Raw genomic sequence first — 18,324 nt, forward strand, 5'->3', positions numbered from 1 at the left:
TGAAGGGAACCTTTGGTTTGCATGGAGTAGCAGAAGTACGTTTGAGTCTACCACACCCCAAACAAACAGCAGGATGACTTTTACCTTTAATAAAACTTGTTCTGGGGCTGAAGCCAAGTGCCTAAACTGAAATCCAGATGTCACCACTGATACAATCCAGAGGTCCTCCTCCCTTCTCTACCTGGAGCATCTAAGGGCCTGGGCACCAGCCTGGCATGGCACAGAAAGGCTTCAGGGAGCACTCGGCTCCTGCCTCCTCTTGAGTGTATCCTGTAGCAGTGCCACAGCTGTTGCTAGAATCCAGTTTCCCATCTCCTAGAATGAAGTTGATGCCCTAGGCAGACTAAATCGGAGTCTTGTGCAGCCTTGACCCTGGGTGAAACGGAGCTGAGGTTGGAAGGATTGCTTCTGATTCGCTGGTGCCAGGAACCCCGGGTGTCCTAAATAAGGGGATTTGGACAGATTCAAGCCATTTCATACTCCTCACTTGATTCCACTCCCCAACAGTGTCTGCAAAAAACGCCATACCAGTGGTTCTCAAACTCTCGTCCACAGACCAGCAGCATCACCTGGAAACTTGTTCAAAGACCTGTTTCATGCAGCCCATCTGGGGAGGGGCCTGTGTCTAGCCCTTCAGGCATTGGTGATGCGTGCACAGTGGGATCAATGCCTCTGCAAAATAGCAAAGGCAGTGGGCCACCTCTTGTGGTGCAGACCCTTGCTCTCACCTTTTGCTTTGAAAAGCTTGGAGCTAGGTCTAAGAGGGCTGCAAAGTTCTGACCCTGACTTCTGTAGTTTTGTATGTTGGTCTCTAGTTACCTAGCTCTGTGACTCTGGCGTGGTCACTCCTACTCTCTGATCTTGGTTTCCTAATTGAGAGAACCAGGGTAACAAGGACCACTCTTAACCCTCTTCCTCCAGCTCTGGCATGTTCCTCGTTCAGAGGTGTTCATGATTCTAGGACCTGGGACAGTTTTCTTTTGTTCAGCATGCCTACCCACCCCGCTAGCCCCCTCTCTGTGAATTTGCGTTTAGGCTGAGGCAAGGCCCTGTGGCCTCCTTGGGAGGAGGAAGAAATAATTTAACTTCTCCATGGGCTTCCCCAGCTCTGGGGAAGTGAACTTCCAAGCCATGGTAATGAGGAACCTCTTAAGGTGATCAAAGGGCAAGTACCAGCAGGATAATAAGAGGATCTCTGGGAGTCTGCTGAGAGGAAGGGAATCACCCCTAGGGAAAGGACACATGGAATGGTGAAGCACTGATGTGATGCACAGGTAGGACCTAGGATTAGACATGGCTTTGAATCCTGGCTTGATTCACGTATTGAGCACCTGCCACATCAGGCTTGGGTTGAGGAGGTAAGGTTGTCCCTGACCTCTGTCCACTTAAACCCTAGGCAATCTTGAGGCCTCATTTGTAAACCAAAGTTTCTGACCCACCGAGGTGTTGCTAGCATGAGGATTAAATGGCACCCCAGTGTGGAGCGGAGGAATCCCAGGCACGTGGCAGGTGCCCCACGGATGCTGAATCCTGTCCTGTGATGCCAGTTCTTGTCCCAGCTGGAAGTGGAGACAGACTTAGCATCTCGAAATGTGTGCTCATTCATTGCCTCCCCTGTTCCCCTTGCTAATAAAAGGAAAAACACCAGAGAGGGTCCATTATTCTGTTCTTTTTGGGGGGCTGGGGACCAGGGATTGAACTCTGGGGAACTGGGGCACTCAACCACTGAGCCACATCCCCAGCCCTATATTGTATTTTTATTTAGAGACAGGGTCTCACTGAGTTGCTCAGCACCTCGCTTTTGCTTAGGCAAAAACTGGCTTTGAACTTGCTCTCCTCCTTCCTTGGCCTTCCAAGCCGCCAGGATTACAGGCACGCGCGCCCAGCCCTATTAATTCTTTTGATTGCTACATACCATGCACTATGGTAGGTGCTCCTAATGCATTGGTGAGGAAAACAGACATGGTCCCCACCCTGGAGGCACATAGTCTCCTCAGTTGGAGAGAAATGTCGTAAAGGAGTACTGCTTGGGAATGGATGAGAAAATAGCAAAAATAGGGGACTAGCCCAAAGAAAGTTTGAGATGGTGCCAATGAAGCAGACCGGAGGATGACACCTCTGCTAAGAGAGGGAGAGGGACACAGGAGCCCCATAGGCCAAGCTTTGAGGTCACCGTAAGTGATTGAGCAGCAGTTTGCACCGCAGACGTGTGTGGGTGGAGGACAGCCCTGGCTGCTGTGCAGTGTGTAGAGCTGGAGGGAGGCCAGGTAGTGATGACAGAGGGCAGAGAGATCAAAGTGTGTCTGGGGGGTTCCTGAGGGACTGTTAGACTCACCAAGTGAGGGAGGGGTAGCTCAAAGATGACTGTGGTCTCTGGCTCTCACATTGGCTGTGGGGACAGAACTATAAGAGCTCCTGACCACTGCAGAAGAGGTATTTGGGGAGTGCGGAGGGTGTTAGCTCAGAACACCAATGAAGTCGTCTCGTCCTTGCTCCTGCAGGTGTCTGTGCTGGGGTGTGATCAGCAGGGTCTCAGAGGGTGGTTGAATCTCGAATTTGGTGCTGAATGGAGGGCACCTTCTCAGCATGATGTGGCCTCTGGGACCCCGAGGCTTCCTTCCTGGCCTTTATTTGGTGGCTACATGTAGTGTTTTGTTCTTTTACTTGTAATCCAAGTGAAGGTGACTGTGTCTGGCTCTGGGTTTTTATTTGCATATGCACTCTGCTGTGATCAAGAATCAAGAACATGGCATTTTGGTTTTGTATTGTTTTGCTTTTAGAGCCAAAAACCTGAGCAGGGTCTTGTCCCAGGGAAAGCCTGGTAGTTCTGCCACGGGAGCCAGTGTCTGGCTCTCTTTAGTTTTTGAATAGTTATATAACAGCAGGACCATGATTGCTAGCTATAAAATTGATTCTGAGAGTTACTTTAATTTGCATTTGGGAAATACTTTCTATTTTGGGTTAAGGAAAGGAGTGCAAGGGGGGGAGGTGGAGGGGGAAGGTCTCTGGGTAGCTGCCTTCAGGATGCTAAGTGCAATTCTAGGGCTGAAGGGTGGCCCTGTAACCTTAAGTGACATCTAGCTGGTGGGGAAGGTGTTCCAAGGTCACTCCTTCAGCTCTTCTTCCACTCCAGTTCCATTCCATGGAACCCAGGAACCCCTGGGTGTTTCAAATGAATACTGAGCCCTTGGTGCTTACTGGTGGTCCTGCGTCCACTGTTCTTGTTTCTGCACAAGGCCTGCGCAGACTGCAGTCATGGTGAGGCATGAGAGGAGGGGTGAGGGCATGATGACCTTAACTTGCTGAGCATGTGCTATTGTTCAGACCTCTGCTCTGCTTATCTTGTTAAACCCTCACCTGTGTCCTGGGTGTCTCAGCCCCCCTACTCCCATTCCAGGGAGAGGAAGTGGTACATGGCCGTTGAGGGTCAGCTCAGGGGATAGAGGTCAAGCCCAAGCTCTTTTCCATTGAGCTTCCAAAGAGAGACTATCTGGCCAGCACTGTCTCTCAGGGCCACTAGAAGCCAGGAGGAGGGCATGCTGGCAAGTGAGGAAGACGTGTGGGACTGAAATGCTTCACTGTAGGTGACCTTGAAGAAAGGAGAACAGGCATGGGAGGCTAGCAAGGGAGTGGTGCCGGTGCAGGCAGAGCAGTGGGAATGTTGGAGAGCGGATCCCAGGGTGGGTTGTGCAGGGCTGTATTTTAGGAGGGTGAATGAGTAGCAGAGGGGAGATCACACCTGGCAGAACACATCTCCAGAAGGTGTGAGACTGCACAGCCACCTTGCAGAATGTTAAAGTTCTTTCTTCAACTTCAACTGGATAGGATGATCTGAGCACCATGTTCCCATAGTGGTGTCAGGGTATAGGGGACTTGCTGTTGAACCTGATGGACCGCAGCCGCTCTGCCCCTTACTGGCTGGGTGAGTCAGGCAAGACATCTGTCTTCTCAGGGCCACCATTCCCTGTCAGAAGTGCGGGCTGTGCGCACTGTGTATTGTGTCCCCAGGTCCAGCTCTCACACAGAAACTTGGTAATGGTGGCTCTATTCAGCAGCCTTACCTTGCTGTTTTGTTTTTGCCAAATCCTCTTAAGCTAATCAAGTGTTTTCGCTTTGTTTCTTCTCCCTAACAATTTGTGGTACCCTTTTTTCCCCAGGAGAGCCCCAAACCCCTTAGCACGTGCCCGCTGAGTTCCCCGTGGCTTGCTGGGCTTCGGCCTTGTTGCTGTAACCAGAAGTCCATATGGTCTCCTCTTGCCTGGACCACTCTGTGGTCACAACCTTGTTTGAGTTTTTCCTTTTATAACCACAAATTGTCCTGTCCCCATATGGAAAAGTGGCCTCTCCTCTAGCTGATAACTGGGACTTAGGCATCTTCCTCCTGGCATGGGCCCTTAGGGTAGCTCCCAGGATCCCCGCCTTCCCTAGGGCCCTTTCTCTGCTAATCACGGCCACCGCAGCTGAACCCAGCTCCGTGGGGACCCGGGGAGACCGTCACAGCTTTTATTTCAACCCCCCACTTAATAAATTGAGGAAGGGAATCATTAGGGTATCCACATCACTAACTGCCAATTACCAGGGCTGCTTCTGGGGACAAAAAGTTCTCTGCTGGTCTTGAGTTCCACCCAGGACCTGTTTACCAGCTGAGGTGCTTAAGGGAAACCTGGGCCCCAGTGCCTCAGCGCCTCTGGGTTCTCAGACCCAGAAGGGATGACCCTGTGCTACTGCTATTACCACGGACACCTCCAAATCTGGAATCTTCGTCTTGCCCAGTGATGACTCTTGTGCATTTGGGGAACTTGGTAATACCAGCATTTCTGATAGTACACTCCAGGGAATCAGACTTGAAGTCATGAAATCAGCAGTGGGATGACATGGTCTAATGATGTGACTAAGTCTCCTTGCCTGAGAGCTTCCACAGTAACCACTCACGTCAGTTGGCACAGACCTGTTCAATCTCCAGACTGAACTTCCTCGCCCACTGAGTTAAAGCGGACCTCTGCAGTGCGCTGTCCTGGCTCTCGGGCCTGCTGGTGTCCCTCAGTAAGCCCCACCCTGCTGTGCGTTGGGCCTGCCAGTCGTGGTGCTGGAGAGTGTGTCCTTGCTGAAGGTGGACAACTGATGGGGCATAGAGCCACCTTTTCTCCGTGGCATCCATCCCTTTTAAGTGGGGATGACACGTAGGTTGCTTGAGACCTCTGGGAGAGAGACCTCGCTGCCTCCTGCTAAATGCTCATTGGCCTGGAGCCCTGGGGAGCCCTCGTCACACCCACGGGCTGTGTCCTGGTTAGTTTTGCCTCCTAGAACAGCAGCCTACAGAGGTTCTCCTGCTTCCCGTACTGTTTCATGGACCCATCTCTGAATCTGAATAGTGGGATATTTTACCAGAAAAATGAATGTGACTTACATTTCATGATCCTTCAGAGGGTTGTAGAACCTCTGCCACATCCCTGACTGGTCCCAAGTCCTTCATTGGACACCTAAAGAAATGAAGTTTCCAGAGAAGCAGAGCAAGCCGAGGTTGGAAGCCAGGTCCCCTGGCCATTGGGCCTTTATCATTTTCTTGCTGATTATCTTAGCATCTTTAAATATGCTGCTACTTAGGAGCCCAAGACTCCTGAGCTGTTACAGTCTGCCTCTCAGAGGCTCCGTAGAGCCAACCCCCATCTCCAGTCCTAACTTGCTTTCATGAGCTAAGTCCCTGTGGCTGACTTAGGGGACATGGTTTGAGGCCATCTATTCACACCTGGATTTCAAGGGCCTGCTCTACATAAACTGTATTTGCAGATGGTTAGATCATCTTCTCCCTTGAGGGAGGGCCTCCTTCTGAAAGCTGGTGGGAAGGGGATTGGAGAGCTGGAACCCAAACAGGAGGCTCCTGTGATCCCGAGCAGCCCACGTCTCCCACCATCCGAAGGTGTGAGAGCACAGCAGCATGGTGAGAAATAGCATGGCCTTCAGGGTCAGACCCAATCCTGGCTCTGTCCCCTACCAGCTACCTGCGCATGGAGAGGTGGCCCAGCCTTCCCTGCACCTGCTGCTCCCATGTTCAGTGGGAATGTGTGCAGAGCACTTGGCAATGAAGTGGGAACTCGACCAGAGCAGGAATTTTTAACCATATTCTTGTTGAAATGGTCTCATTGAATGAATGATCCTGTGAAGCTCATAAATTAATTTTGTATTCTGGCCGTTTCTATTCTATCACTCACTTAGTATCTGGGCTCCCTCTAAACACCTAACACTGCTTGGTAACCTGAGAGGCCTGGGAGAAGCAGCAGACTGTCCATAAGAAAGCTTGTCATCTAAGGGGATGGTAAGATCAGAGTACACACATGGTGAGTGGGGTCGCAGGTGTACATGCCTGATCTCTAGAGAACAGAGAAAGAGGTATGTGGAGGGACCCGAAAGGGTGAGTGCTGAGTGTCAGCTGGGGTGAGGGGGAAGTGAGAAGACGGACATGAGACCAGGTCATCCGTCTAGGATTTTTGTCTGCACAGATGATTATTTGTGAGGATTTTGTGGATTTTCCTTTGGTGCTTATTAGATATGATTTAAAGTGATCATCATAACTTATTAAGTGCTCTTTGCCACACTGCCTATTAATTTGCTATTACTGGTCTTCACACCCGAGACTTGAAGGCCTTGACTAGGTGGAGGTCAGACCTGGTCATGGGGAGAGAGCTTTTGGATCTTCCTACTGCAGGGCTCATGCCCTGGACAGAACAACTCTTTGCCATTCGGTAAATTATACCAAGTCATCCTCCCCCCATGTGTGGGACACGCTCCTGGATATCTGCCTGTGGCCTTCCTGGTTGTCATGGACTCCTGTGAAGCTGCTGCCATGTGTGATCTTATACTTACTGGGGTCTTATTCCCCTTTTCTGTTACACCTTGCCCCTTAGAAGTAGTCCTTAAGACTGAGAACAGCACTCTCCCGCTCACTGCCTACCCTTGGTCTTCAGACCCTGACCACAGGACACGTGTGCTGTGCTGTGCTGTGGACTGCGTGCAGCACAGTCATCCCGGGTCTTGCCCTATTTGAAGTTGCTAGCTCCGGGGCTCGGCAGGAAGCTCCACTCCGACTGATTGGAAGAGACAGGGGTGCTGGGCCCACTGAACACTTAGGGCTTGTGTGTTGATGTCTGAGTAGGAGAAGCCAGATGCTTTGGTGTACTGACCAACTGAAGTATGATTCAGTTGGAGTTCATCTGTGACCCTGACTGATTATCTTTCCTCTGTTCACCTCGGATGCCTGTTTGCTTCACATCATGATATTCTGAGAATTAATAATACAAGCCTCAGTTTACTCATCTGCAAAATGGGGATAATTCTTATGTGAACTTTTGTCTAAACAAAGAAGGCACAACTTAAAAAGCCTCATGGGGTGTCTATATTTTATTTAGAGGTGGAGTCTCGCTTAGTTGCTGAGGCTGGATTTGAACTCAAATCCTCCTGCCTCAGCCTCCCAAGCTGCAAGGATTGCAGGTGTGCGCCACCACACTGGCTATAGAAAAGAAATTTTTTATATAGATAAAAGGAATTGTGTAGAGTAGAAAGAATCTGGGCTTGCAGGGGTATCACAGATGCTCGAGGTCCCTGTCTGACAAGCAGGTAGAATTCCCTGGTGCTCCGTGCCACTCTGAAGCTTGTGGGGGCAGGGGGCTAGTCTTCTAACACTTTCAGCAAATAGGTCCTGATAAACAACCAGGTTGTGTTTCAGCTTTCTGGCAGAGGATGCCGAGAATACTTCTCCTCCCACCTGCTGTCCCTAGACCCATTGTGACAATGTGTGGCCTAGGTCCACATCCTTCCGAGCGGGGATCAGAGGGCTGCTCTCCCCACCACCTCCACTTCTTTTTTCTCATCTCCGTGGTGAGAACATAGGACAGAAATATCCTGAATTAAGCCTGGACTCGATATTAAGTTGTAGGTAGTCCAGTCTGTGGCACCCTAAGAACCAAAATGACCGTCAGCACAGATGGAGGCAAGGTCATTTGACTGAGAGCCACTCTGCCAGGTGCCTTGACTCCTCACTCCTTGCAGCAGACCCCAAAGGACAAGTAGCACCATTTGCGTTCTCTAGTAGGGAAAGGAAGCTTGGATCATGGAAGTGGCAAGTGAGTGGCAAGGCTTGGACTTGAACCCTCAAGTGCCCGCCATGAAACCTGTGCTCCTTCCCTGATAGAGCCCTGGAAAGCCTCCCACCCACACACCCTATACTGGGGGCTGAAACCGGGGCACCTTACCACTGGGACATCCCCAGCTCTTATTTGAGACATGGTTTCACTAAGTTGGTAAACCTGCCATCCTCCTACCTCAGCCTCTTGAGTCTGTAGGATTGATTATAGACCCGGTGCTTCCAGAGATTTTTAAATCCTGTGGTTACCAGACTTAAAGTACTTCGTAAGGCAGCATGATTTAGAACCAGGATGGGGAAAGAAAATCAGTTTTTTTAATCACTTCTACTTACCTTTCATCTTCATCTGTTCAAAGAAATGGCACTTCAACGTCAACAAAGCAGGAAGGCCATATTCTGAGAGGAGGGAATGATCCTTGATTCACCAGGATGCACTGTGCCTGCAGGTTGAGCAATAGGGGCAGGAGAAGGACATGAGCCCCTTCTGTCCCCATCTTCGTGTCACCGCTTGCCTGAGTTCCTCCCAGCTTCTGTGCTCCAAGCTGTTAATGGCCTTAATGAAAGCCTTTTGGCCCCCAGACTCCTTAGGCAAACCAGACAGCTGCTCAGCTGGCAGAGAACTTGCTGGAAAGCTTCTCACTGTCTGGTTGGCACCATATCCCCCCTTGTGCCCTGGGCACCAGACCTGTACAGAGGCACCTAAGCCAAGCCTTCCAAGAGCCCTTTTCTAAGTAATTCTATTTATAAATGCAGGGATTAAATGGGTTTTAAACTCCACTCATGCTCTTTTCTCTCTAGGAAGGGATTTTCTATTAGAGTCACGCATTAAAAGCAGAGGCTTTGGAGTGAGACCAACCCGAGTTTAAACCCTGTCTCTACCACCTTTATTAACGGCAGCCTTTCTCTGAGCTTCAGTTTCTTCAGCTCTTTTAAGACTGGGGTGACAATAGCTCCCACCTCATAGGGTTGCTGGGGTGAAATGAGGCAGGAGAAGTAACCTCTTGGTCCCTTTTGGGACACAGTGATCAGAAAGCAGTGTAGGAGGGTTTAGGTTTGCCTTGCTAAGTTGTTACCTGTAAAGTACTTGGAATTTGCAGGCGCATATTAAATGCTCAATAAATGTTTGTTGCATGGTAGTTTTAGAGAAATAAGAAGGCAGGATGTGTTGGGACCTTAGTCAAAAGGCTGAAATAAGAAGGATGAGGATCTGCCCACAAACCTTCCAGATTACCTTCTGCGCTAAGATCTCAGCTGCAAACTGTTAGAGCCGGTGACTGCTACTCGAAGCACATGGCTAGGCTGGTCCTGGTGAGAAGGCTTTGGGCCACAGAGCTGCGGAAGCTCTGATTAAGCGCTGGGCCTACTGCTCGACCGCTCTGGGACATGGGCTGTGTTGTTCCATATTCCTGGGCCTGTTCCTTTGGTCAGACTGGCCAAATTCATCTCACAGTAATCGCAAAGTAAAGTATAGATGTCACTCACAGACTTGTCACATCACCGTTTTTCACTGTGCTTAGCAGGTGGGTTTCGTGTACCTGGAGGGGGCTCTAGGTCAGCAGCAGGAGCTCCACTGGGTGGGACAAACCAAGCTCTGATTGAGGCTAGCAGCCTGTGTCTGGGGCAGCCAAGGAGGTGAGATGTGGCATCTGCCAGGATGAAGGGTGACCCGTGAGTGGTGGGATCTACCACTTATGGTGCCAGAGGTGCCCAGGAGGGCTGCTGATTTAACCCAGCATCATGTGACCCACACCTTCCCTCAGGCTATGGAAAGGGCCATCCCACCTTCCATGCCCCACACTCCCTGGGAAAGGTGTGTCCTCTGTGGTGGGACACACAAGTGAAAGCCAAAGTCCTTTCCACAGGGGAGAGGCAGACCCAGACCTAGGCTGTCCAGGGGGCCTCCTGACAGGAGGGCAGAGCCTTGGGAAATGTCAGCCTGGCTTCCCAGCTAGGGACCTGTGATCACAGCCGCATTACCAGCTGCCACATCAGGCGCTCTCACAGGGTGCGACGGTGGGCCCAGCCGTGTGCAGCCACTCTGTCCCATGGCTTGTTGTGTAAAGCGGCCTCTGGCTTCTGAGTCTCCCTGCTGCATCACCAGCACTGCTTTCCAGCCATTACGTGCCACCTTTCTGCTGACAGTGCCTTCCTTAGAGGACGCTGTCCTCAGCTCAGGTCTCCCCTGGGGAGGGGAAAGGGAGGTTAAAAGATCCCAAAGAGTATCTTAGCAGATCACAGGTGACTGTACAGTTTCCTGAGCTTCTCATGGAATTGTGAGGACCTCATGCCTGGTTGGCGAGGGTGTCCCCATCTTCTGGCCGCCCTGCCTCAGCTGCGGAGAGCGCAGCAGGGAACTAGGACTGGAGGTGCTGCTGAGCAGGGGGTGCATGGTTAGGAGGGTTCATCTTCCGCCATGGAAAGCTGGGATCAAGACCCACAAGTGGGCCTTTGTTGACGGTAATTAGTGGCAGGGGAGCAGGAGCAGCAGAGTGGGGGGCCTGCCCTGAGGAGTCTGTTTTCTTTCCAGATTTCACACTTTCCCAGTGCATCTCGGCCACCCCAGTCCAAAGCAGATGCTGGGTCACCCCTTTCTGGGGCAGTGGAGCGGGAATTATCCATCTAACCTCTCACGTGACAGGTGTGGAGAATTCTCCACTGCCCACTGTGTGGAGGAGCCCAGACAAGAGACAGTGAACTGTTTTCCTCAGTGAACAGTCAAAAGTGAGACTGTGATGTGTGTTCCTCATTGGAAATCGGACGCTGGGGAAGAAGTCTCAGTGTAGTTCTTGCCTGGTTTTCCTGCTGTGAGCTGGTGCTGGGGGTGGGGTCTGTTTAGTCATAGTCTCTTCTCTTGCTAATGACCCATTACTACAGACTGGGTAAGTTCTAAAGAAAAGAGATTTATTTGGGCTCATGGTTCTGGTCTCAAATCAAAGGCCCACATCTGGTGATGGCCCTTCTTGCTGACAGTTTCAGGCAGCACAGGGCATCCTGTGTCAAGGGAGGGAACAGGCCTCTCCCTCTTACAAAGCCACCAAGATCCAATCATGGGGCTTCCACCCTAATGGCCTTCTCTAAAGTTAATCACATCTCAGGGCCACACCCACTAAACCCCATAGTCGGTTGCTGATTATGTTTTCACTCATTACCTCACAGTGGGGTCTCCAGCGTGAGCTGGGGACACACCATATTCATACTTCCTGCCATACTTAGTAACTTACTGTTTTCCACTTAACCCAGAGGTAGGCTCTGGCATAATCAAAACGCCATACAACTATCTCATTTCCTCTGCAATATATCAAGTTGACGGATCATTTGCTTAATCATCCCTTATTTTTGGACTTTTGTGAGTTATTGCCTCATAAGTTACAGCAGCAAATCTCTCTCCACCAAGTCCTCTCCTTATTTAGTGTTATCTGAAGCTGGATTTCCAGGAGCAGAACTGGAGGGTATGGGGCTAAGCACGTCTCAAGCTTTGAAAGTATGTGTGGCCACGAGCCTTCCAGAAGGCTCTCCCATGTTGGCTAGTGGGTGGGGCATGGTGGAGGTGTCCCTGCTTGGTGCCCATACCTAGCCTGAAGCACTGTGGATGACTGAACAAACCATGGCCTGTTGAAGTCTATCACATTGAGAGTCCCTTGCTGAGGACAGTTGGCTGGGAATGGGTGGCTTATCAAATTTCAGAACCTGCAGTGGGAGGGTACTGTACAGTTATTACTATACTCAGCTCAAGAAAAGCGCCCCCAGTTTTCAAAGGAAGAGACCAAGGCTGATAGATAGTAAATTATTCAGTATTATCCTGTGCCCACTCTCTCTCTGAGGGCAAGAAGGCCACCTCTGAGGTGGCAGGCCATGTCATCAGATTGCACAGGCAGACAGGTTAAGGTAGAGATGGCGTGGGGCTGGGAGGGCAGGCCTCAGTCCACAGAGCCTCTGGGGGATCACAAGCATGCAGGAAAGACGGCCCATTCAGTCGTTCAGGGGGAAACCAGGCACTTGGAAGAACCTGGATGACTACGGGTGCAGGGAGGGTGGAGCGTTGCTGCCCTGGGGCCCACACTGTCTAGTACAAGGCCATACTTCATCACGTGGCTTGGTCTGGGGCAGGCCCAAAGCTCATCTCTTTGTAGGCTTTTGTGTTCTAGGTTCCTCTAGATTTAAGAAGGGCAGGCTTCTTGTCTTACTCCTGAGGCCTGGCCAGGGTGGTTTCCAGATAATACCAATACTAACAGGGTCAGCACTCTTACAAGTTTTACCTCTAAAATAAGGTAGCTCAAGCTTGGGGGCGGGGGTGCTGTGAGGCCCACGCCCACAGTTAACCCTGGAGGGCAGGGCGGGGAGGAAGGGCTTAGCAGAACCAGGGCGGATAAGGCCTGTGGGGTGTCTCCTAATAGCACAAGGAAGCTAGGGTGGGAACAAGGCCTTGGGACCCATGATCAGATCTGTAGCTGCCCCAGCATGCCTGGGTCCCTGCTTCCAGGGTCAGTCAGTTTTTTTTTTCCTAACCTAAAAAACTGGGGCTCCTCAGTTTTCTTTCCTGAAAAATAAGAATATGTGTCCACAGCAGGGTGGTTTTAGCGACACTGGAGTTACTCCATAGAAAGTATGTAGAAATTGGGCCTCGTCACATCTTTAAGCTTAGCGTAGTTGGTCGGGTTGGGTGCTGGTGCTGAGCCTGGTGATCCCATGCCCACTCCCTGCCTTCTGTCTTCCAGGTCGATCCTTTGGGACCCATAGTCTCATCCTGTCTCCAACAGGACGGCAGAGGGTACAGGTGATGGCTTGGCTGGTTGGTGATCTCCCGACAGCGACATCTGGATCTCCGGCAATGTGAAGCTTTTGTTTGGGTTTCCCCTCCTTTTAGTTTTTATTTCCCCCCGCCCTCCCCCTTTTTAATTTAAACCATCAAGACTTTGGAAGAGCAGAGAGCTATGCTGTGGACAGGCACCATTTCTTTAAAGAAATTCAGTGTGGACAAGGCATATGTATAAATTTCCCTGTTCGTTTTTATAAGGGTTTAGGGAACGATTTTGGTTTTGTCCTTCATTTTACCTCTGTCTCTTTCTTTTACACATCTCCCAGTTCTGCTCATACAGCATCTCACTTCTTGGAGAAGACCCTTCTCCCTGGAGAGCATTTTGGGTTTCTCCTGGAATGGGACATGAAGACTCAAGGAGGCCGTGAGCCACCTCCCTACCAGATGCAGAAACTGCCGGATTCCTTGGTGGGCTGGTCCTGGCCCTTGGCCCTCGATGGGACAGAGGCGAAGAACCACCTGGAAAAGGGCGACTAGGGCGTGGCCAGGAGGACTCCAGAAAGGAGGCCTAAACTCTGGATTTGGTTCTCTTCAAGCTCTTGGGAGCCCCAGGCCACACCAGGACTCTCACTGCTGGGAATCTGTTCCCTCTTGTGTCCTTTACAACTGGGAGTCCCCAGGGAGGAGGTAGCATGTGACCATCCCTGTTTGCTGCAGATGAGTGGCCACCCAACCCCAGCCCCACAAGCCCACCTCTCTGTTAGGAAACTGTTGTGCCAAACCTCTGCCCAGGACACACTGAGTCTTCCATGGGCACCTGTCACTGCTGAGGTCACCCCTCCCTGCTGCCTCCTGATCGTCGTCTTCCCAGGTGTGCTGCAAGTTTCTAGGCCATCACAGAGACTGCCGGAGGCCACCAGCCGGTCATGACCATTGCCATGATAACAGGGCACCCTGAACTGGCCACCACCTTTGTGCGGTGAAGGGTATGCCCTGTGTGCCGGGGTCCACGGTGTCACACCAGGACATATGTCAAGAGCCATCTCCCTCTCCCCCAGGGACTTTGCTAGTGCCCGCCCTCAACACAAGTGCGTCTGATGGGAAGAGAATGGAGCTGCCCTGGGCAAGGAAGGTGTCTGGCAGGACAGGGGAGACCCCGTGCCTGCCAGGTGCTGGTGTGGGGGCTTGTCACCTTAAAGCACCCCTGGCTGTGACCCCTCGATGCTGCCATCACTGTCTGGGTGGCCCTCTGCTCCTGGCAGTGTTCTTGCAGCCTCCCGCTTGGGCTGCGAACCTGGCCCTTCTCCCTGGGCGGCCCTCTGTCTGGCCCTCACATCCATAGCAGCCAGATGGGATTGGGCCTCTGGGAAGAGGAAGGAGTCATTCCTATTTGTCGGGTGTTTTGTTTTTTGTACCTAAACCAACAGAGGAGTGATGAGGAAGCACCTGGAGGGCGTTGTAGTTGGTGTGAGACCAAGGGGGACTTCCCCCAAAGCACGGAGCCCCTCAGCACCAGAGTTCTTCCTCCCCTTGGCCGGTGGTTGGCTACTGCCAGCAGGATCCCACAGGGCCCGTGGCGGTCACCTGTCTCCTCTCCTGACTTCTCAGGCAGCCTCCTGGGCACACTGCACTGCAGCTGGAGGGTCCGGGCATCAGGGTTCCTTAATGAGTGCATGTCTCTTCTCTGCCCCCCAGCCCGTCTTCCCTGGGGGTCAGCTGGGCCTACATGAGCAAATGGGAAAAGCAAGTCTCCAACCCGGCACCTGGCTGTGGTCATTCTGAAACCCCCACGCGGGCTTGAGCCTGGGGTGCCTACTTTTTGCCTGCCATTCTCTCCTGCTTCCCCCAGTCTCAGCTCTGTGTTCTTAGGGCCATAGCGTGTCCTCTTGGTGTCATAGTCTTCCCCTGTAGGCCTCGGGGAGGCAGCTCGGCAGGGGGATCTGCTTCCTCACCTTTCCTCCGGGACTCCCAGCCAGCACCAGCTTGGTGGTAGGACCTCCCTCCTCAGCTCCAACTAGGGCCAGCTCTTTATCCCCAAGTGCCTGTCCCTCCCGCCCCGCCTCCCTTCCCCTACTGATCCATTTTGTCCACCACGGGTGCACGGCCAGGTGGTAGGCAGCCTTGGGTCAGCCCCGGGGCCCATGCAGTCTCTCAGGGCCACTCCCTGCCACCTGCTCAGGGATTGGCCCCCTCTTCTATCTCCCCTCTTCCTCCTCTTCCCCAGGCCTCTGCGGGGCCTCATCTCAGCACCTCCAGGTTTGTTAGGCCTGTCCCAGTTCTAGGAGTTTCCACACCTAAGGCAGCACTCAGTCATCCTCTTCTCCTTGGGTCTGTGGAAAGGGTAGCTTGTTGGAGACATCTTGGCCCTGGCCCTCGTGGGTCTGAGCTGGGATTTCCCTTAGTGTGAGGCAGCCAGGACAGATCACAGTGCCTTAATCTCTTGCCTCCCCTTCCAGCCCAGTGAAAGTGTGGCTTCCCTCTCTGTCCATCTGTCACTTGCACTCACATTCCCTCCTACCCACAGACAGCCCGGGGGGAAGGAGACCCTCTGCACTCCCATGCCCCCTTCCCGAGGGCTGCAGCCAGGCACAGGTCTCCCCACCCACCTCCAGGCCATTCCCGAGCAGCTTTAGCCCAGGACAGAAAACCGCTGCAGACAGGTGCACCTTTGGCCTCCACCTCCCCAGCAGGTGTCCTGCCCCTTACCTCTAGCCAGGAGGACACGGCAGTCTGCTGCTTCCAGGCTGATTCCACCTGACCCCTTTCTGGACACCGGGACTAAGGTTGCCAGCCTTAGCCTCATCTCATCCCAGGGGCATTGGGACAGGTAATGGGAACTCCTTCCTCCCACCCTGATGGGCTCTGCCCACATGGCTGCCTTTCCAAGGGAGTGTATCAAATGTTTACCTAAGAAATACCCTGTTTACAGCTGGAGGAGAAATGTGCCCACAGTGGGTGGAGATCTAACTCTCTGGAAAAGGCCTGGCCTCCTTTGTGGCACTGCCAGTGGTGGCCCCAGAGCGAATGCAGGCAGAGATGCCTGGGGTGGGGGGAAGGCCCTTCACTGCCCCTGCTCCCCACCTGTGGTGCTAAGACCACTCCCTCTCTCCCATGGCCTCGTCCCAAACATTCCCGCCTCCCTGCTCCTTCCTCCGAGAGCCTCGGCTCCTTACATATCACTTGTCTCCTACCTAGAAAACCAGTGTTTGGAGCAATAAGATGATTATATTTGCTTGAATCTTTTTCTAAGAAAAGGAAAAGAGCTGGCATTGTGGGAATGGAGATGCTGTTGGCTGTTTACCTCTTTAGAAGACAAAAGGACGGTGTCTGGACTTTAGCCTTGGGGTATCTTTGGACGCATGGAAGAGCAGGAGTCAGGCTGCCATCCCCGAAGGAGGGGACCCTAACTCTGCCCTTGCCATAAGGCCCCTTCCAGCCCTGCCCCTGTGCTCTCCCCCCACCACACACATCTGGAGGCACTGGCGGGTCTACTCTGGATGGGTCTCCCTCCCCTTGATTAGTTGTCCCTCAGGCCTGTCTGGCACACAAGACGGCTGCTAGCAGGCAGCCTCAGAACAGCCAAGCTTCTTTATCAGCTCTCCAGACAGGTAGGGTTTGGAGGCCCGAAGCCCGGGATACTGCCTCTTCCTCCCTCCCACACTGAGCTGGAGCACAGTGTGGACCTGCCCTGCCCCTGGCTCTGAGGGCAGGGGGCTCCTGTCCTAGACATGCTCTTGAAGGGAGACCAGTCCCAGTGCACCGTAGTACTGGCCACTGTTAGCATGCACCACCGTCACCAAAAGACTAATCCACTGCCATTGGCTGCCCAGGGAACCCTAGGATTGGAGAGGCTATCAAAGGGAGCCCCCCACCCTAGACACTTTCTAGGAGAGACCATGGGAGAAAGGGAGTTTATTTGGAGATGCTTTAAGTCGTCTTGTGCCCTAGCTTTAAAGAAGTCTTGTACCCCAGGGGCTTCTTCCCATCAGTAGGGCAGGCAGGATGTACAATAAGTTCTTCAAATTTGGGACAGTCTTGGGCATGAGGGAGGTTTAAAGCCAGGCACAAAGTTAGTTTTAAATACTAGTTAATAAATCTATTTTTCTTTATTTTCTTTTTTTGCACAGAAGCTGGTAATCTAGGACCTACGTGTGAACAACTTTATATGAATATTTTTTGTACTTGGTTTACTTGGGTTGGTATGATACATTATATTTAAGTTCCTTGAACACTGTGGATCCCCCTAATGTGTATGAATGACTGAGGCTTTGTAAATTAAGGGACGTTTGTGTGAATAAAGTTATTTGATGGGGTCAAAGAAGCCATATGTGGTTTGAAAGTGAGTATTTTGTGGTTTTGTTGCCACTGTTTGGGAGGGTGGAGAAGCCAGCATATCACAGCAACACTGTCCTGTTTGATGGTGGCATAAGGAAAGGATGCTCACCACTCAGTATTCCCATGCCTGACAAAACTGCCAGTGGCTCTTCCGGTTCCACACCTGGAAAACACACACCTAGGAGGGCAGGAGCCTGTCCGAAGTCCTGCCTCCTCTCCTTGGGGGAGGGGCCCTGAATGAGGACCTAGACCTAAGAGAACCCCAGTGGCCTCCAGAAGGCTCTACAGCCCTCTCGGCCCCAGCCCTGCAGGTCTGTGCAAGTCCTAGCCCTGAAGAATTTTAAAGTAGAAAAAAGGTCACCGCTGCCGGGCTGGGGATAGTGTTCTAGGAAAGCGTGGGCTCTATCGAGGGCCAAACTGTTGACAGGGTGAGCAAACCAGGCCACAGTGGTTGGGTTAGGGATGGGGGAAGGAGCACATGGCCCATCTCCTTTAGCCTGGTCCAACAAAAGCCACATTCCATGAGGAATGGAGTCTGGAATTGGCCCAAAACCTTCTGATCCCTCCCCCCTGCTGCCTGGGCGGTGGGATGTGTGCCCCCTCTGCTGATGAGAAATGAAGCCCAGAGAAATCAGGCCACTGGATGAGTCGGGGGGACCTGGGAAGAACAGGGATTTGTGCCACTTCCAGTTGGGACTGGTAACAGCCATCCTGAACCTATTTGCTGGGGTAGCGAGGAGGCGGTGGTGGCTACCTTTGGAGCAGTAGAAGACTAACCAAACGCTGGGTGCAGCAGGCAGGCCCTCAGCACATGCACCTAGTTTCTAGTTTCCCAAAGAAGCAAGGTTGGGGACTCCTGAGACCTAGAGAATACTAGGCCTGACATTCTGGCATCATGCAGCCTTGGTGAAGCTTACCTGTCGTAAGGGTTGATGGTTAATGTGGAGCCCACCATTCAGGGCCTTTCTGAAGACCTGTAGACCCTGGAAAAATAAAACCACCAGAGGCCGAGTCAGAACTATGGGATGTGAGCTGAAGGGAAAGACGGGACAGGCTTGTCACCTGACTTGGAAGTCCACGGACCACACTTCAGGAC

At 52.2% G+C, this 18,324-nt stretch overlaps 1 protein-coding gene across 3 annotated transcripts in view; it reads left to right on the forward strand.

Moving 5' to 3' along the window:
* The window catches only part of STK35 (serine/threonine kinase 35), a 41,108-nt gene extending 26,724 nt beyond the window's left edge, over positions 1–14,384 (forward strand). For 2 of the 3 annotated variants that reach the window (XM_081290382.1, XM_081290384.1), the window contains one exon: positions 12,853–13,362. Coding sequence is in view for 2 of the 3 variants with exons in the window: in XM_081290384.1 (XP_081146510.1) it covers positions 12,853–12,971 (119 nt within the window). In the remaining variant the exon portion in view is untranslated. Of the gene's footprint in view, positions 1–12,852 lie in introns of all 3 variants that reach the window. The other variant, XM_081290383.1, reaches the window with a different exon arrangement.
* The last annotated feature ends 3,940 nt before the right edge of the window (positions 14,385–18,324 follow it).

This window comes from Spermophilus citellus (assembly GCF_964194105.1).
Source record: "Spermophilus citellus genome assembly, chromosome: 4".
Lineage (NCBI taxonomy): Eukaryota > Metazoa > Chordata > Mammalia > Rodentia > Sciuridae > Spermophilus > Spermophilus citellus.